The following is a 15,427-nucleotide window of genomic DNA, read 5'->3' on the forward strand; positions in this document are numbered from 1 at the left end:
GTCACACACCCTGTGGACATCCTCCAAGGCTCCAGCCCGGGCCCTCTTCCCCTCTTCCTCCCGATCATCCCATCTGTCTCTCATCACGTCCCAGATTTCCAGATCTACATAAATACCCTAGTCTCACGCTTGGGCTCCAGTCCCGCCATCACTAACTGGCCCTCTACACACTGAGAACTACATGACTACATTGTGTATTACTGGAAATCATGAGATTCCAGATCTATAACAGCAACAGAGAAAGAGGTCACTCATCAATTTAGCAAAATCACCGAAATCCAGACCACCCTCCCCCCACTCAACAAAGGTCTGTTAGCCGAGCGACTGAAAGCGTTTTGGGAGTCTTGCCTCATCTCAATTCTAAGAGACAAAACCCCAATTTTTATTTTACAGAACACAACCCCCAAACTCTTGATACCGAATCGACTCTACCTGCTTCATCCCATTTTCTGGACAGTAAAAACAGGGCCCCTGCTTAACCAACACAAACTTAGAACATTCAGCAGTTTGCCTTTCAATAACTGAGGATTTAATGACACACAGCTGGGTGTTTATAAACTGGAGATGCCTGAGGTCTCCAACACATGTCCTTCTCCAACCTCTTCAAATCCACTCCCCATTGTTATTCAGATGAAATAGATTAAAACATTCATGCTAGGGTGTTGAAGACAAGGGAAGAACTGAGGCAATGAATGGACAAAATGATCTGGAAGCATAACCAGCATCACAATCCTCTAGGGAGTAACTATTTGAGGCACAGCAGCATGGTGCAGGGGAAAGGGAGCTGGTTTTGAAGTCAGAGGACCTGGGTTCAAATCCTGGTTCTATTATTCACTAGTGGTGAACTTGAGCAAGCCCTTCGGGGGAAGGGAATAAACAATGAAGAGCACCTACTATGTGCCAAACACCATGCTAGGTACTTTACAAGGATTATCTCATTTGATCCTCCTAACAACCTAGGAGTCAGGTGCCATTATCCCCTTTTTACAGGTGAGAAAACTGAGGCAATGGAGTTAAGAGACTGGCCCAGGGCCTTCTGGGCCTCAGCTTCCTCGTCTGCAGAACGAAGGGGTTGGATGCACGGCCCAGGGCCCCATCAGCTCCGCACCTGCAATCCTGTGGGGCCAGGGGTGTCCGTGCGACACACACACGTCAGATGGACATGTGTAAGATCAAGGAGGGTGGCTCTTGGCCGTGAATATCCGCTGGACAGCAGCCAAAGGAGGCTCTAGACTGGAACATTACTGACCCAGTCCTTTCTCTTTAGGGAGGCACAACTCAAGAAAAGCGAAGCCATCAGTGGCCCGAGAGCCTTCCAGGGAGGCCGCTCCACCACTGAACTTCTAAAGCTCCATCCCACTGAGAAGAGTGTCGTTTTTTTAAAAACTCTGCTTTCTTTGAAAAACCACTGTTGGAACAAAAATGACTGCTGGGAGACCCTCAAAGGCCCCAAAGGCCCACCTACGACCACCAGGAAATATGCTGTCCGGCCTCAGGGACATTCCTGGGCCTGGAGGGAAGTCACCTAGCTCTGAGCCTCAGAGGCAGCCCCCAGCTTACTAAAGTGGCTCAGGTAGAATGTGCTGCCGACCCTGCTCCAACCTTCCCAGGCACTGCGGCCTGGTCCAGCCAAGCCAAGGGTCTCCTTACGTCCCAGACCCCGACCCTCTTAGCACTAAGTCTGCTGGAGTCTATGAACTCCCTCTCAGAACTGTTTTTAATACAGGAAATGAAATACACAGGTTTACTGAAGAAACTAAATTGAAAGTTATCAAAACAGTTTTTAATTCACAGACCTCCTGAAATCGTCCCACAGACCCCATGAACCTCAGGTTTCTGAAGAAGCCCTGAGCTCTTACTTACCCAGATTCTCACGTGACGACATGCAGTCAACTTTTCCAGGTCTACCATCCAGACAAAATGCTCACTGTGTCAGCTCCACCCCCCACCTTTGAAATCAACAGTATCATAAATAAAACCTCAGGTAATGAAAAAGACTTTATTTTAGACTTTGAACATGAAACTGATTTCTTCTTTTACAAGAAATTCATGATTCTAACTTACAAAAAATATAATTTACAATCCATCCTCAAAGAACTTTCCCTTTAACAGGAAATATGACTGTATCAAATATCAACAATAAAAGTAAAAAACAAATCCAAAAGACCAAAAACCCTCCATTTGACATGTTGTAAACCAAAAAGATCCTGCACGTGACCAAAAAGTCCCTTCAAACTTCATACTTCAGGCCCTTCTCCTCCAGGAACCAGCTAAACAGGAGAAAAACAACGGTTATTACAAAGCAGAGTGTCCATGCAGTAAAATTAGTCCACACTGAACAAGGGCAAGCCACCTGTGGCCCTCTAGGCCCTTAAGTGCGGCCCTTTGATGGAATCCAAAGGGTGCCAGGCCACATGTGGCCACAAGGCCACAGGTTCCCCACCCTGGACTCTACACCTTCACCACACAAACCTTGCCTAGTACTTACAAAACCTGTTCCAAACGGTCTGCCCACAAGCCTGCCTTCAGGTAGACAAAAGGACGTCTCTCTTTTAAATTGCCATCCCTTGCTCTGCATACTTACTGAGGACGGGATGTCATGATATCTGGCTTACTTTGTGAAATCTGAAGACTAATAACTGATTTCCCCCCCCACATGCTGGGAAGGTTACCTGACAATACAGTTTTCACAAATAGTTATCATGTATATAAAACGCCAAATTATTACATGAAAGGTTTTTTTAATCCTTTTAAACTTATCAAGACTAGAGGAAAATATTGCTAGCAGCAGAAAAATACAAATCAATATGTTAACTAACTAGGACATTGCTTTTCATCAATTTATATCAATAATACTTCAAAGATCTCCTCTAGGGGGAATATTTTCAACACCCACACAGAGCACAAGCCTTCCACCACTGGTTTTAAGGGCCTCTGGAGCCAAGAATCCTGACCAGCCGTTTGGTGAGGATTCTGTCTAACTTAAATGGACTAGGCCAAAACCATAACCACCTAATCTTGTACCTCAGAAAAGAACACACAAATTGTGCCACCATCCCCCTCCCCACCTCCCATAGCTCATAGAAGGCAGCATGGCGGCACAGGAGCTCCAAAGCAAGTCTTGAGTCAGGAAGACCTGAGTTCAAGCCCTGCCTTGAGACACAACAGCTCTGTGAACCTGTCTGGGCCCCACAAGCTGTCAATCAGCATCAGGGGATGGAGTTACCATACCATGGAGCTCCTAACAGAGAAGGAATTACTTGTACAGATTCCACACCCCTCACAAAAACATCCAAGTAGTTACTCTGCATATTTTCCTAATCAGTTTCCTCAGGCCCCCATTATGGCTCTGGGTGGGTCCATTATTGGGCCCATATGTAAACCTCTTCAGTTTGGCACAACATGCCAGAGCCCGTGCTCCCCTGGCATCAGCTCCAAGAACCCAGGATCACCTCCCGGTCACAATGAGGCAATGCACAGAGACATTAACTGATGAGATGTCAAGCCCTGGCTACAGAAAAAAGCACACCGGCTTTGGAGGCAGAGGACCCAAGATCAAATCCTGTCGGTCACTGACCAGCTGTGACCTTGGGCAGGTGACCTCCTATTTCCACAGGGGTCGATCTCCTGCTCTCGTCTGTAAAATGAGGGGCTCCCTTCCAGCTCTGAGGCTGTGACCCTGATGACGACAGAGCTCCCTCCTCAGGAGATGGCTCTACTGGTGCCACAAACTCTACCAACTACACAAGGTGTAGCTGCTGTGGGCAAGCTCCGCCCCCTAAGCAAAGTCCTGGGCATCTTCTGCAAGGTTTTACATAAACACACACAGAGTCACGTCTATCTAGATAGACATGTACATACACGGAAAACAAGGCAGTTTCATATACAATGATGTGGACATTTAGCAAGCATTTCAGAGGAGAGTGCACAGGACAGGAAATGGTACCAAATCAACTGTAATACAGACAACGTCCTGGCCTGAGAGAAGAGCCGAGGCCCTGGGGAGGTGTACAGGTGTGACATTCCCTGGAGCAACAAGGATCCTGTCATGTGGCCGAGCCGAAGAGCCCCGAGCTTTACACAAGCCACCCACCTCTCCCATTCCCACGGGGGAACGAGGCAGTGCCATCCCTCAGACACACGGATACAAGGGGAAAAGCCAGAAAACCATGAAACCACATGGCCACATTCAGCCTATTAATCCAGGCTAAGAACTCAGCAGGTAGGGAGGTTCACTACGACAATGTGGCCCAGATATATTTACAAGTGACCACATTCTCATCTTGCAAAATTATCTGCTTCTCCGAGCTAGGCCGCTGGCCCAGTCCAAGGCTGCTTCAGTTAGGGCCTCTAGTGAAAGGATACAGTTGTCACCATCAGTCACAGGCAGCATACGGCATTGACTGTTCTCAGCTGGGGCCTTGTAAAACTGTTACACTAAGTCCTTTGCTAATTATCTGAGAAAGCCTTCTGCCTCCGATCCAGGGCTCTCCCTACTACCTTCACCCCAGGCTGCCTCAAGAGCTCAGCTATCCTTATATGTGCTCAAATGCCACCATGACTTTCTACCACATAAAGAAATGAAAGTTAGGCAGATGATGAATGTTTCATGTAGATTCTATCTCTAACAGGTAATTTCCCATTCATATATCCTAAGTGCTTTAAGGAGTAACAGTCACAAATGGAAAAAAATAACGCTAAAACAAAAATTAACACAGCAGGACAAGTATTTTCAAGCTCGCTCTCTCTCTCTCTCTCTCTCTCTCTCTCTCTCACACACACACACACACACACACACACACACACACACACACACACACACACATACACACACACACACACACGCTTAAAAAAGGTCTGCCTTGATTCCACCCACATTTCCCACACCACCCAGATACCATCCTGGCCACTCTAAAGTTGATGCCAGGGACTCCAAATTCCTCTCCAGAGGCCAAGGAAAACGATGAGAAAATGCAGAACCCCAGGACGTACTGTCTTTTTTCAGACCCCCACCTGCTCACTGGCTATGACATGAACCGTTTCAGGTACTGAACAAGCAGGCCTTTCTTCCTTTGCCATCTGAGATTCTCTCAGGCTCTGGCACAAGTGAAATTTTTCTGGAGCCGCCTATGGACCTGTTTCTCCACACTCAAAAAGCAAAGCCCAAAACGCCCTTACCGTCTCGCCTTACCATTGTTATGTTATTTCCATTCAGCAGGATCTGGTCAAGCTTGGTGATCCTCCTCCCCTCAGGAGTGATCTCGCTAAAGGAAGCCAGAAAGCAGAAACCGATTAATATTTGTAACATTAATCAATATTTTGGGGGGAAAATACTATTCTCTAGCCTGAAAATATGTACTATACAAGAGAAGGGCAGAAGATTACCAAAGTAGGAATTGGGCCCGACTCTTTCCCAAAGGTAGCACAGAGGATGCTTGCAGAGGGAGCCGGAAGATGCCCAACAGAGGCGAAAGAGAAGGTGCCGCCTCTTCCTAGGCTCCTGGCTGCCCACTAAGCCAAGCTCTCTGGCAGGTGACTTAAGGGCCTAAGACATCAGCCACACAATTGTAAGATGCCTAGTTCCACTGAAATCCCATTCTGGATCCCTTCTGGGTCACATGAGCAATACAGGGTGGACTGGATATTTCCTCCAATCCTTACAACCTCCCAAACAGAAATTATACACCAAAACAAAGCATCTTCAGCTCTCTCCATATTCTGGGACACCCAGAATCCAAAAGTCTTTAAACAAACCAACCCAAAATACCACACAAACTGAAGCTCTTTGCCCCCGAGGTCACCCTGCCCCACTCCCCCATTTCCCCCACTAACAGTGGGGAGGCTGCACTAGCAGATCCCAGGACACAACAAAACCTTGCCCTACGCTCCAGTCCCACTTCCCTCTGTCCAGTGTCATGGGATCCTGGATTCAGGGTGTGGAAAGGTGCTCAGGCCTCAGCAGCCAGCTAGGCCACAGGGGAGGCTGCAACCTGAAAGCACCAGCACTGAAAAGCTCCAAACTGCCGGTGCCAGGGAAATCTACCTGGAGGCTGACCCGGAAGAGGCACCACCAGCTTCCCACATCGGCGCCACGTATTCTTCACTTCCAGAAGAATCCCCTAAACTGAAAAGCTTTCTGTATGGGCATCTCTGTCATCCAAGGACCTGCCCAGGTTTGGCAAGAGCCATCACCAAGTTACCCACTAGCAAATCAAGTTGTTTGGCTCCAACTGCTCACAAAGACCATCTCCTAAGATGCAGAAGGACCTTACACAGCGCCAAAGAAGGAGCACTCCCAGCGGTGAAACCAGAGACCGCACAGCCCATGCTCCCAACACTGCCAAGTGTGCTCAAGCCACATAAAGACGTAACTGGGAAATACTTAACAAAATAAACAGAAATGCAATAAAGTATAAGTAACATTAATAGGTGGTAGCAGCAAAGCTCTTTACAGATGGCTCAGCAGCCTTCATTTCTATCTATGCTTGGTGTCATTGGTCTAGACACAACACAATTTATAAATGAGCATTATGCTAATTCATAAAGCAGCTTCAAAATCAGGTACAGCAAAGTCAGAAGAGCAATCCTGCGGATTCATTCGTTTCCTGAGATCAAGCCAAGCTTCACAATTACTGTGACCAGTCCCCATACCTGAACTAAGCCTTGAAATTCCGAAGCCATTAACAGGGCCTATCTTGGCTCAATGGGTCTACTCTACTTACTACATAAGCAAATAAATTTCATGATAATTAGATTAGGGTAATTACTCCATGAACCAATTTCATCAACTATTAAAAATGCAATCTCTACGACAGTCTGATGGAAAGGCATTTACAATTTTTAAATCATAAAAGGAACAGATCTTATGTTGACTCACTAGTATTACCATGGAGGGGGGAGGAAAAGGGGGGAGGGGTGGGGAGAGGGAGGGAGGGAGGAAGGGAAAGAGGGAGGGGGGAGAGGGAGAGAGGAGAAAGACAGCAATTATTAAGAACTTACAATGTGCTAGGCAATGCACTCAGCACTGGGAATACAAATACAAGCAAAAAGAAACCTGCCCTCAAGAAACTTCCATTCTAATGGGAGACATAAAAAAGTAGCTGGAAAGCCAGGAGAGGAGGGAAGGAAGGGAGGTAGAGAAATCTTCCCCCCAAACCGAACTCAAATACTCACAACTCAGTGACATCTTCCAATACCATATCTGGAATCTGGTGTCAAGAAAATAAAGCACAACACTACAAAGGCTTGAGCAGGCAACTGTCATCATCCTTCTCCTTCTCTCTCTGTAGATTCAACTTTCGAAACACAATTAATCTGAAGTCACTGTGAACAGAAATCTAATTCAACTCTGCCCACCCTTTGCAAGGTGCTAGTGAGAAAGAAGGAATAAGACCGAGGCTTTGCCCTCACGAAGGTTCCACTCTCACCAAGGACAAGAGACACAAATAACACAGCACGAGGCAGAACAGGCTGAATGCAGGGACTCCAAGAATCGGGGGGGGGGGGATCAGCAGCAGTTGGGAAGGAGCCCTTAAAGTCTGACTGGTCCCCAAGATCCACGGGCCTCGTGCTCTGTGCTACGTGTCAGCTTGCTCCACAGGCACTGAGGACTACCAGAGGGACTGTCAGACTCTCCACGCCGTTTGCACACACCCTTTAAAAACAAGCCTTCAGAGGATACTGACAAAGTCATCGAATCCCAGCAGCGTGCCGACGATCTCTTTGTCACTCTTCATCACAATGTGAATCCGTGAGCCTATACACTTGTCAACGAGTTCTAGATGTGCAGAAGACAAAGAGAAAGGGTTAATACATCTCCCGTGCTTCCCGCTTAGTCCTGCTGACCTGGGTTAAAGGGGAAGCAACAAGAACCCCAAAGACTGACAGAAAAGCTTCTACTTCTCTGTCTTTCCACGTCTGTGGTTCATTACATAAGGTCCTGATGAGGACAAGGGAAGGAGGGTGGCAGCCCCAGAGGGAGGGAACATTCTGGGCTGTGAGAAGCATCAGGATATTGTGAGAAAAGCCCTGAACACAGTCCTGAGCACCCAGATCAAAGTGATGGGTCCCACCCCTGGCCGTGCCCATTGTACAGATAAGGGAACTCCAGGCCCGAAAGATAAATGACTTCTCCGGGGGCACTTTTAGAAATCGAGCCCCCTGCTACCAACCTTGTGCTCTCTCAGATACAATGAGCACAGTACGGGAACTCAAGCTCGGGCTCTCTTCACTTCCCATCTGTGACCCTGGACAAGTCGCTTCCCCCTCAGTGCCTCAGCTTCCCAATCAATGACCAGGAAGCACGGTACAGCCGCTCTCCTGCCTGCCTCCCAGGATGCTGGTGCCCTGCTCGGGCCCCGAGGACGAGGAGGGCCAGGCAGCTAGCTGGGGCAGGCCAGCCAGCCAGGAAGCACACCTGCCCGCCTCGGAGAGTGGCTCTCCCCACAAACCCCAGGAAGTACCAGATGCAAATCCTGTCTCAGAAACTGACCAGCTGTGGGGGAGTCATGTCTCCTCTCAGAGCCTCAGTCTCCTCTTCTGTAAAACACGCGCCATGATGCTTGCACTACCTGCCTCCGAGGGATGTCCCCAGGAGGGCGCTCTGCAAACCTTAACGCGTCACAGAAATTCGCTCTAATTCCACAGACACTAAGCACCGGCTGTGGAGGCCAGGGAGAGACCCTGGCATCATCTGTTCTGATTCCCTCGTGTGGCAGATAAGGAAACTGAGGCCAGAGGGAGAAGACCGCCAGCCAATCGCTTTAGAGTTAGAAGGGACCTCACAGGCGGCTGAGGCTGGCCCCTCATTTGACAGATGAGGAAAACGAGGCAGGCAGACAGGAAGGGCTGACTTCAGGTCACAAAGGGAGAGTCTCTGGTAGAAACTGAACCCAGGTTTTCTGGAGGCCAAGCCCAACCTCTATCCCCCAAACCAGGCTCCCTCTCTCAATGAGGCTTCACTAAAGGTCACCCAAGTCTCAGGCCCTGGGCTGGGCACTGGAGAGCCAGGACTCCAACCTTCCTGCTTAAGTGTAAGCTCGCTGAGTAAAGTGCAAAAGCGGAAAAGAAAGTCCCTGACCCAAGGAGCTTCCATTCAACAACAATGACACTTTAAGGTTTGTAAAGTACTTTATAAATATCATCTCACTTCACCCTCACAACAACCCTGGGAAGGAGGGGCTGTTATTATCCCCATTTTACAGATGAAAAAACTGAGGCAGACTGAGGTTAAGTGACTTGCCCAGGGCCACCCAGCTAACAAGTGTCTGAAGCCACATTTAAACTCGGGTCTTCCTGACTCCAGGCATTCACTATGTGTCAGACACTATGAGAAGTAAGATGGAGCCCCCACTCCAAAGTGCGGAGCTCTGGCCTCATTCCCACCGTCCCTTATCACTGAGGAAGGAACGGGGGGGGGGGGGGGGGGAGTGGTATCACAGCCTGAGGCTAAGGTGGACATGATCACAGGGCAATAGAACTGGAGCTGGTAGAGACCTGGAGGCCTTCCACTCCCACCCCCTCCTCTTACAGATGGGGAAACCAAGACCAGAGGAGGCCCAGGGCTGGAAGGTGATTCACAGGGTCACTGAGAAGATCCTAGACGGGGAGGCCGCCTGTCCCTGAACCTCTAAGCACCCCTGCCCACCTCTGGGAGTGAAGCTTGGTCACAGAGGCCGGAAGACAACAGGGTTACCGAGGAAACTGAGATGGCATCTGTCCCACCTGGTCTCTCCTGAAGATACCACAGGCTCGGGCCCTGTCCCCATGTGCCCAGCATCAGGGACCCAGTACAAAGAACGAAACCATCCCTCCCAGGGAGCAGAACTAGAACCAGACGGAACCACTGGACCAAAGCCTAGGGTGAGGGGATCACAGGCCACTGAGCCGCTGGAAAGGGGGAAACTGAGGCAAAACAGGCTGAAGGGACTTGCCCAGAGTCACACAGTGGATAATGAACCTCCATGTGAAGGGGACCTCAGAAGCCATGGAACCATTTGACAGAGGGGGAAACTAAGGCAAAACAGGATGAAGGGACTTGCTGGGGGTCACACACACACAGGGGATAATGTACCTGGACCTGGAGGCACCAGTAGGATACTGACCTAGGTCTGGAAGAAATCTCAGATTCTGTGGAGCCATTCAACAGAGGGAGAAACTGAGGCACAGGGAACTGAAAGGACTTGCCCAGGGTCACACACAGGACCCAGCCCTAGAGCTGGGAGGGACCTGAGAAAGCATGGAGCCATTTGACCACGGGGGAAACTGAGGCACAGGTGGCTAAAGGAACATGACCAGGGCCACAAGGGGATAATGGACCTAGAACTAGGAGGGACCTCTGAGGCCATGGAGCCATTTGACAGAGGGGGAAACTGAGTCACATGGAGCTGAAAGGACTTGCCAAGGGTCACACACACAGGGGACAATGTACCTAGACCTAGAAGGGACATCAGAGGCCACTCGACAGAGAGGGAAACTGAGGCACCAGTAGACTAGAGACTTGCACAGGGTCACACATAGGATAATAAACCTAGGGCTGGGAGAAATCTCAGACACCATGGAGCTATTCAACAGAGGGAGAAACTGAGGCACGGGGAACTGAAAGGAGTTGCCCAGGATCACACACAGGGCCCAGTTCTCGAGCTGGGAGGGGCCACAGAGGCCATAGTGCTACTTAACAGAGCGGGAAACTGAGGCACGGGGAGCTGAACGGACTTCCCCAGGGTCACTCAGGGGATAATGGACCTCGCCCTGAGACCCCGAAGGCCATGGAACCGTTTGACAGGGAGGGAAACTGAGGCACGTGGAGGAAAAGGGACTTGCTCGGCCTCACACAAAAGACAATGGACCTAGAGCCGGGAGGACCCTCAGACACCACGGAGCCACTCAACAGAACGGGAAACTGTGGCACAAGCGTGCTGGGTGCCCGTTTCGCGACCTAGCTCGGGCCGGGCGCCCGCAGGTGGAGGGCTCCGGGGGCGGAACGGAAGCCCTGGCTGGCCCCGCGCCCCTGCCCGGCTCCTCGGCCTCCCCGCCCTCCCCCAACCCCCCGGGCCCCCTCCCGGGGCTCCCGCCCCCCGACTTCACCGAGCGGCAGCAGCTGGGACGGGTTAGTGGTCGCGTTGACCGCCATAGCTCCGGAAGCGGCGAGGGAAGACTAATCGAAGCCGGCCTGCACTTCCGATCCTTCCTCCCAGGCACGCTCAATAGAAGAGCGCAGAGCTCTCGATCGAAGGCGCGCAAGTGCGCACGCACTACGTACGTCCACACTTACGTCCGCACACACTCACGTCCGCACACACTCACGCGCGCACACACTCACGCGCACACCCCCCCCTTCCTCGCGCATGCGTACGGAAAACCTGTTGCAGTCCTGGCAGGGTGAGGCCAGAGCTGGTGCTGCAGTGTCCCCGCCCTGTCTGGCAGCCTCGTGCTTGCTGAAACCCAGCCTGCTCTCTCTCCTTTTTCCTCTAGAGGGAGCCATGAAGCCCTAACGAGGCCTGATTGAGAAGAGTGCCGCATTCCCCCTCCCATCGAGCTCTGAAACTTCTGGAAAGCAGGAGGGGGTGTGGATTGAGGGGGACAGATACAAAGAAACACAAAGCAGATACAAAGTAACCTGCAGAAGGCGGCTCTGCAGCCAAGCCTGGGCTGGAGGGGGAGGGGGGTACCTCCGCGCTGCAGGAGGCACCGAGCCCTCCTGGGTCTGGGCTCCGAAACACCCCATTTCTCATGCACCCAATTAAAAATGGTTGAAGGCTGGCTATAAACAGGCACTTTTCCAAAGATGAAATCAGTTATCAATAGTCACATAAAAAAATGCTCAATCACTATTGATTAGAGAAAGGCAAATTAAAACAACTTTGCGGTACCACCTCACACCTATCAGAAATGACAATACTGGAAGGGATGAGGGGAAAATAGAGACCCTAAAGAACTGCTGGTGGATGGGAAATGGGGAGCCCAAAGGGCTATCCATCTGAATACCCTTTGACCCAGCAATACCACGACTAGGTCTGCAGCCCAAAGGGATGAAAAGAAAAAAGGGGAAAAAAAGAAAAGAAAAGGACCTTTACGGACAAAAAGATAGCAGCTCTTTTGTGGTGGCAAAGAATTGGAAATGGAGGGGGGACGGGAGCTGTGGGGCCCTGGACAAGCCACTCCACCCTGGCCTCAGAATAATAGCATCACCCATCTTTCAGTTTTCTTTGTGAGGATCGAATGAATAAATGAATGAATATAATGAAGAAGTACTTAGCACAGTGCCTGGCACATTGTAGGCAGGCGGTTAATAAATGCTTCTACCCTTCCTTAGAAAAAACATTCCCATCTCTCCATTCCGGTCACTTTCCCTGGCGGTCACCCCCAAGCCTGAAATTCTTTCCCTGCCAAGCTTCTTTCAAGCCCCCCTAAACTGCCACCTTCTACCAGAAACTTTTCCCTATCCCTCCTAATTCCAATGCCTTCCCTCTGTTGCTTATTTGCCATTTATCCTGTCTGTGGCTTATTTGTGCCTAGTTGTTTACTTATTATCTCTCCTATTAAACCCTGGGGTCCTGGAGACCAGGGATGGTCTTCTGCTTCCCCCCTCCTTTTTTGTGGAGTGGGGTACCCCCGGCAACTTAGCACAGTGCCTGGCACATAGCTTAAGAAATGCTAGTTTACTGACTTTATGGACAGGAGGGGGAAGGGAGTGGGGTGCTGAAGGGGAACAAACTATAGGTCCTTTTGACTAAAACCGAGGCGAGGCTGAAGGAATAAAGTAAAATCGTTCTACAAATATCTAGATTGGAACTTGTTCAACCATTCCCCTACTGATGAGCATCCCCCCCATTTCCAATTCTTTGCCACCACATAAAGAGCTGCTATCTTTTTGTCCATAAAGGTCCTTTTCTTTCTTTTTTTTTCCCCTTTTTTCTTTTTATGCTTTTGGACTACAGACCTAGTCGTGTTATTTCTGGGTCAAAGGGTATTCAGATTGATAGCCCTTTGGACTCCCCAGTTCCCTCTTTAGTGTACCTATTTTTCCCTCATCCCTTCCACTATTTGTCATTTCTGATAGGTGTGAGGTGGTACCTCAAAGTCGTTTTAAATTACGTTTCTCTAATCAACAGTGATTTAGAGCATTTTTTAAATGTGACTATTGTTAGCTTTGATTTCATCTTTGGAAAACTGCTTGTTTATAGCCTTTAACCATTTTTCGATCGGGGAATGGCTGAACAGGTTGTGGTATATGATTGTGATAGAATACTATAAGAAACGACAAGAGGGGATCGGGGTGGTTTCAGAAAAACATGGCATTCCTATATGGAATAATGTAAAGTGAAGTGAAAAGAACATTGTAACCATAACAGCAATATGGCATAATGATCAATTGTGAATGACTTAGAGGCTCGGATCAAGACAAAGGACCCGAGATGAAAAATGCTATTTACCTCCGGAAAGAGAACTGATAAAGTCTGGGTGCAAATTGAAGTATAATTTCCTCACTTTCTTTATTTTTCTTGCTTTAAAAAAAATGGCTACTATGGAAATATGTTTTGCATGATTTCACATGCATAATTGATATCATATTGTTTGCTTTCTCAGGGGAAGGGAGGGAGGCAGAGAATTTGAAACTCAAAAATTAAAGAGAAAAGAATGTTAAAAATAAATAAATAAACTGAAATGTTAAAATATATATATGTATACAGGGGTTGGAGTCAGGTTGTGGGAAGATTTAAATGCCAGACTAAAGAATTTATATTTTAAGGCTGAAGCAATAAGCAACCAGCGAGGTTTCTAAAGTAGAAAAGAGGAACCCTTTCAGGAGCCTGAGGAGGGTTCAAGCCCAGCCCGGGTGACCTGACCGCTTCTAGGCTGGCTGTGTCAACTGATTCGGCACACACACACACACACACACACACACACACACACACACACACACACAAAAGAATCCCAAACGCAAAAATGTTTTAGGGAGAACCATCTTGGTCCCTGAGGCAGAGGTTAAAGCACCCTTCCCCTTTCCTAGGAGAAAGGTGGGGAAAGACCAGTGCAGAATGTTAAGTACGCTGTCTGTAAGACTCAGTGGCTCTATCTGTGGGTTTTACTTAATTGCGTTTCCTTTGTTAGGAAGAAGAGTTATAGGAGGAATGGGGTGTACAAGTATAAATTACCTCCCTCCTAAAGAATGCACATTCCTTAAAGAGCAGGGACTAATAGATTTTTTTTTTTGTCTTTGAATCCAAGCGCCAGCTCAAAGCCAGGAAGATCTAGGTAAAAGGCTCGTTTCTTGTTACCCACTAACTTGTCGCAGCTGCGGCAGCTTGGTAAAGGGAAAGAAAGGGAGACCCAGAAGGGAGCTGGGGGTCTGGGCTGGGGGAGGCCGGAAAAGCTAGGAGCCGGGCCAGGGTGCGAGGCGCGCCCCTTCTGATGGGGTTGCCGGGAGAAGCACGAGAGGCTTCCGTTACGCCCCCGGGGCCCCAACCTGCGAGACCCGGAGCCTATGTCTGGGCCCGTGCCGGCCCCTCTCCTTCCCCGAACGGGACACAGTTTTCCCCTCTCTCGAATGGCTCCGTGGCCTCTGAGGTTTGCATCATCTGTGTGACCCCGGGCAAGCCTCTTCACTTCCCTGTGCCTCGGTTTCCCGCTTTGTCGTATGGCTCCATGGCCTCTGCGGTTTCTCCCAGATTTAGGGCTGGATACCGGGTGTGACCCAGTGCATGTTCCTTCACCTCTCGGTGCTCTAGACAGACTTCTAAGACTACATGTTGCAGGGAAGGCGCCCATCTATATTGGTAGAGGGTGTTTTCTCATCTGGGAGTTCTCTATATCGGTAAATCAGGGATCCAGTCCCTAGCTCAAGAGCCTAGCACAGTGCTTGGCACACCGTAAGTGCTTCATAAACGTTCGATTGATAGATTGTGAAATGCCCTCGCTGGTTTAAAAAAAAAAAGGCATCAATACAATTTTAATTTTTAAAAATATCTCGGGCAGTTCTATGCAAACCCGTAAACACAGTCTGTGAAAAAACAGTTGTCTTTAATTAACAGGAAAATGTAATTGGCTAGAGAACTTCTCTTTTTTGTCAGTTCACTGAGATTTCATATATTTTGATATTTCGATGCATCAATGATCTCATCCAAGTAGGCGCTTTCTCCCTCTCCTTTTCTCCTTCCCTTCCCCCCTCCTTCCCTCCCTCCCTCCTTCCCTCATTCTCTCCTTATCTCATCCTGTTTATGCCCATCCATAAATCCTGGAGGGGGGGCTGGGGGGCTCCAGCCAACAAGCTCGGTACATGTTGATTCATTTATCCGGAGGTGTTTTTTGTTTTCGGATTTGAGGGGTTTTTCTCCCATTTATCTGTAGCCATTAGGCGTCGCTCTTTACAGCCAGACGTGTGTAAGTCACAACGCCCTGTAATAACCCTCATCTCTGCAATGCGGTA

At 49.1% G+C, this 15,427-nt stretch overlaps 1 protein-coding gene across 1 annotated transcript; it reads right to left on the reverse strand.

Annotated features, from left to right (window-relative positions):
- Positions 1 to 1,980: 1,980 nt before the first annotated feature.
- On the reverse strand, positions 1,981 to 11,246 carry LSM5 (LSM5 homolog, U6 small nuclear RNA and mRNA degradation associated). The gene is made up of 5 exons (XM_020969079.2): positions 11,086 to 11,246; positions 7,682 to 7,777; positions 7,174 to 7,201; positions 5,192 to 5,264; positions 1,981 to 2,270 (listed from the first exon to the last, which is right to left on the reverse strand). The coding sequence occupies exons 1-5, from the start codon at positions 11,129 to 11,131 to the stop codon at positions 2,238 to 2,240; spliced, it is 276 nt and encodes a 91-aa protein (XP_020824738.1). The 5' UTR covers positions 11,132 to 11,246; the 3' UTR covers positions 1,981 to 2,237.
- Positions 11,247 to 15,427: the final 4,181 nt, after the last annotated feature.

The sequence above is a fragment of the Phascolarctos cinereus genome, unplaced genomic scaffold (genome assembly GCF_003287225.1).
Source record: "Phascolarctos cinereus isolate Bilbo 61053 unplaced genomic scaffold, phaCin_HiC Scaffold_4;HRSCAF=312, whole genome shotgun sequence".
NCBI lineage: Eukaryota > Metazoa > Chordata > Mammalia > Diprotodontia > Phascolarctidae > Phascolarctos > Phascolarctos cinereus.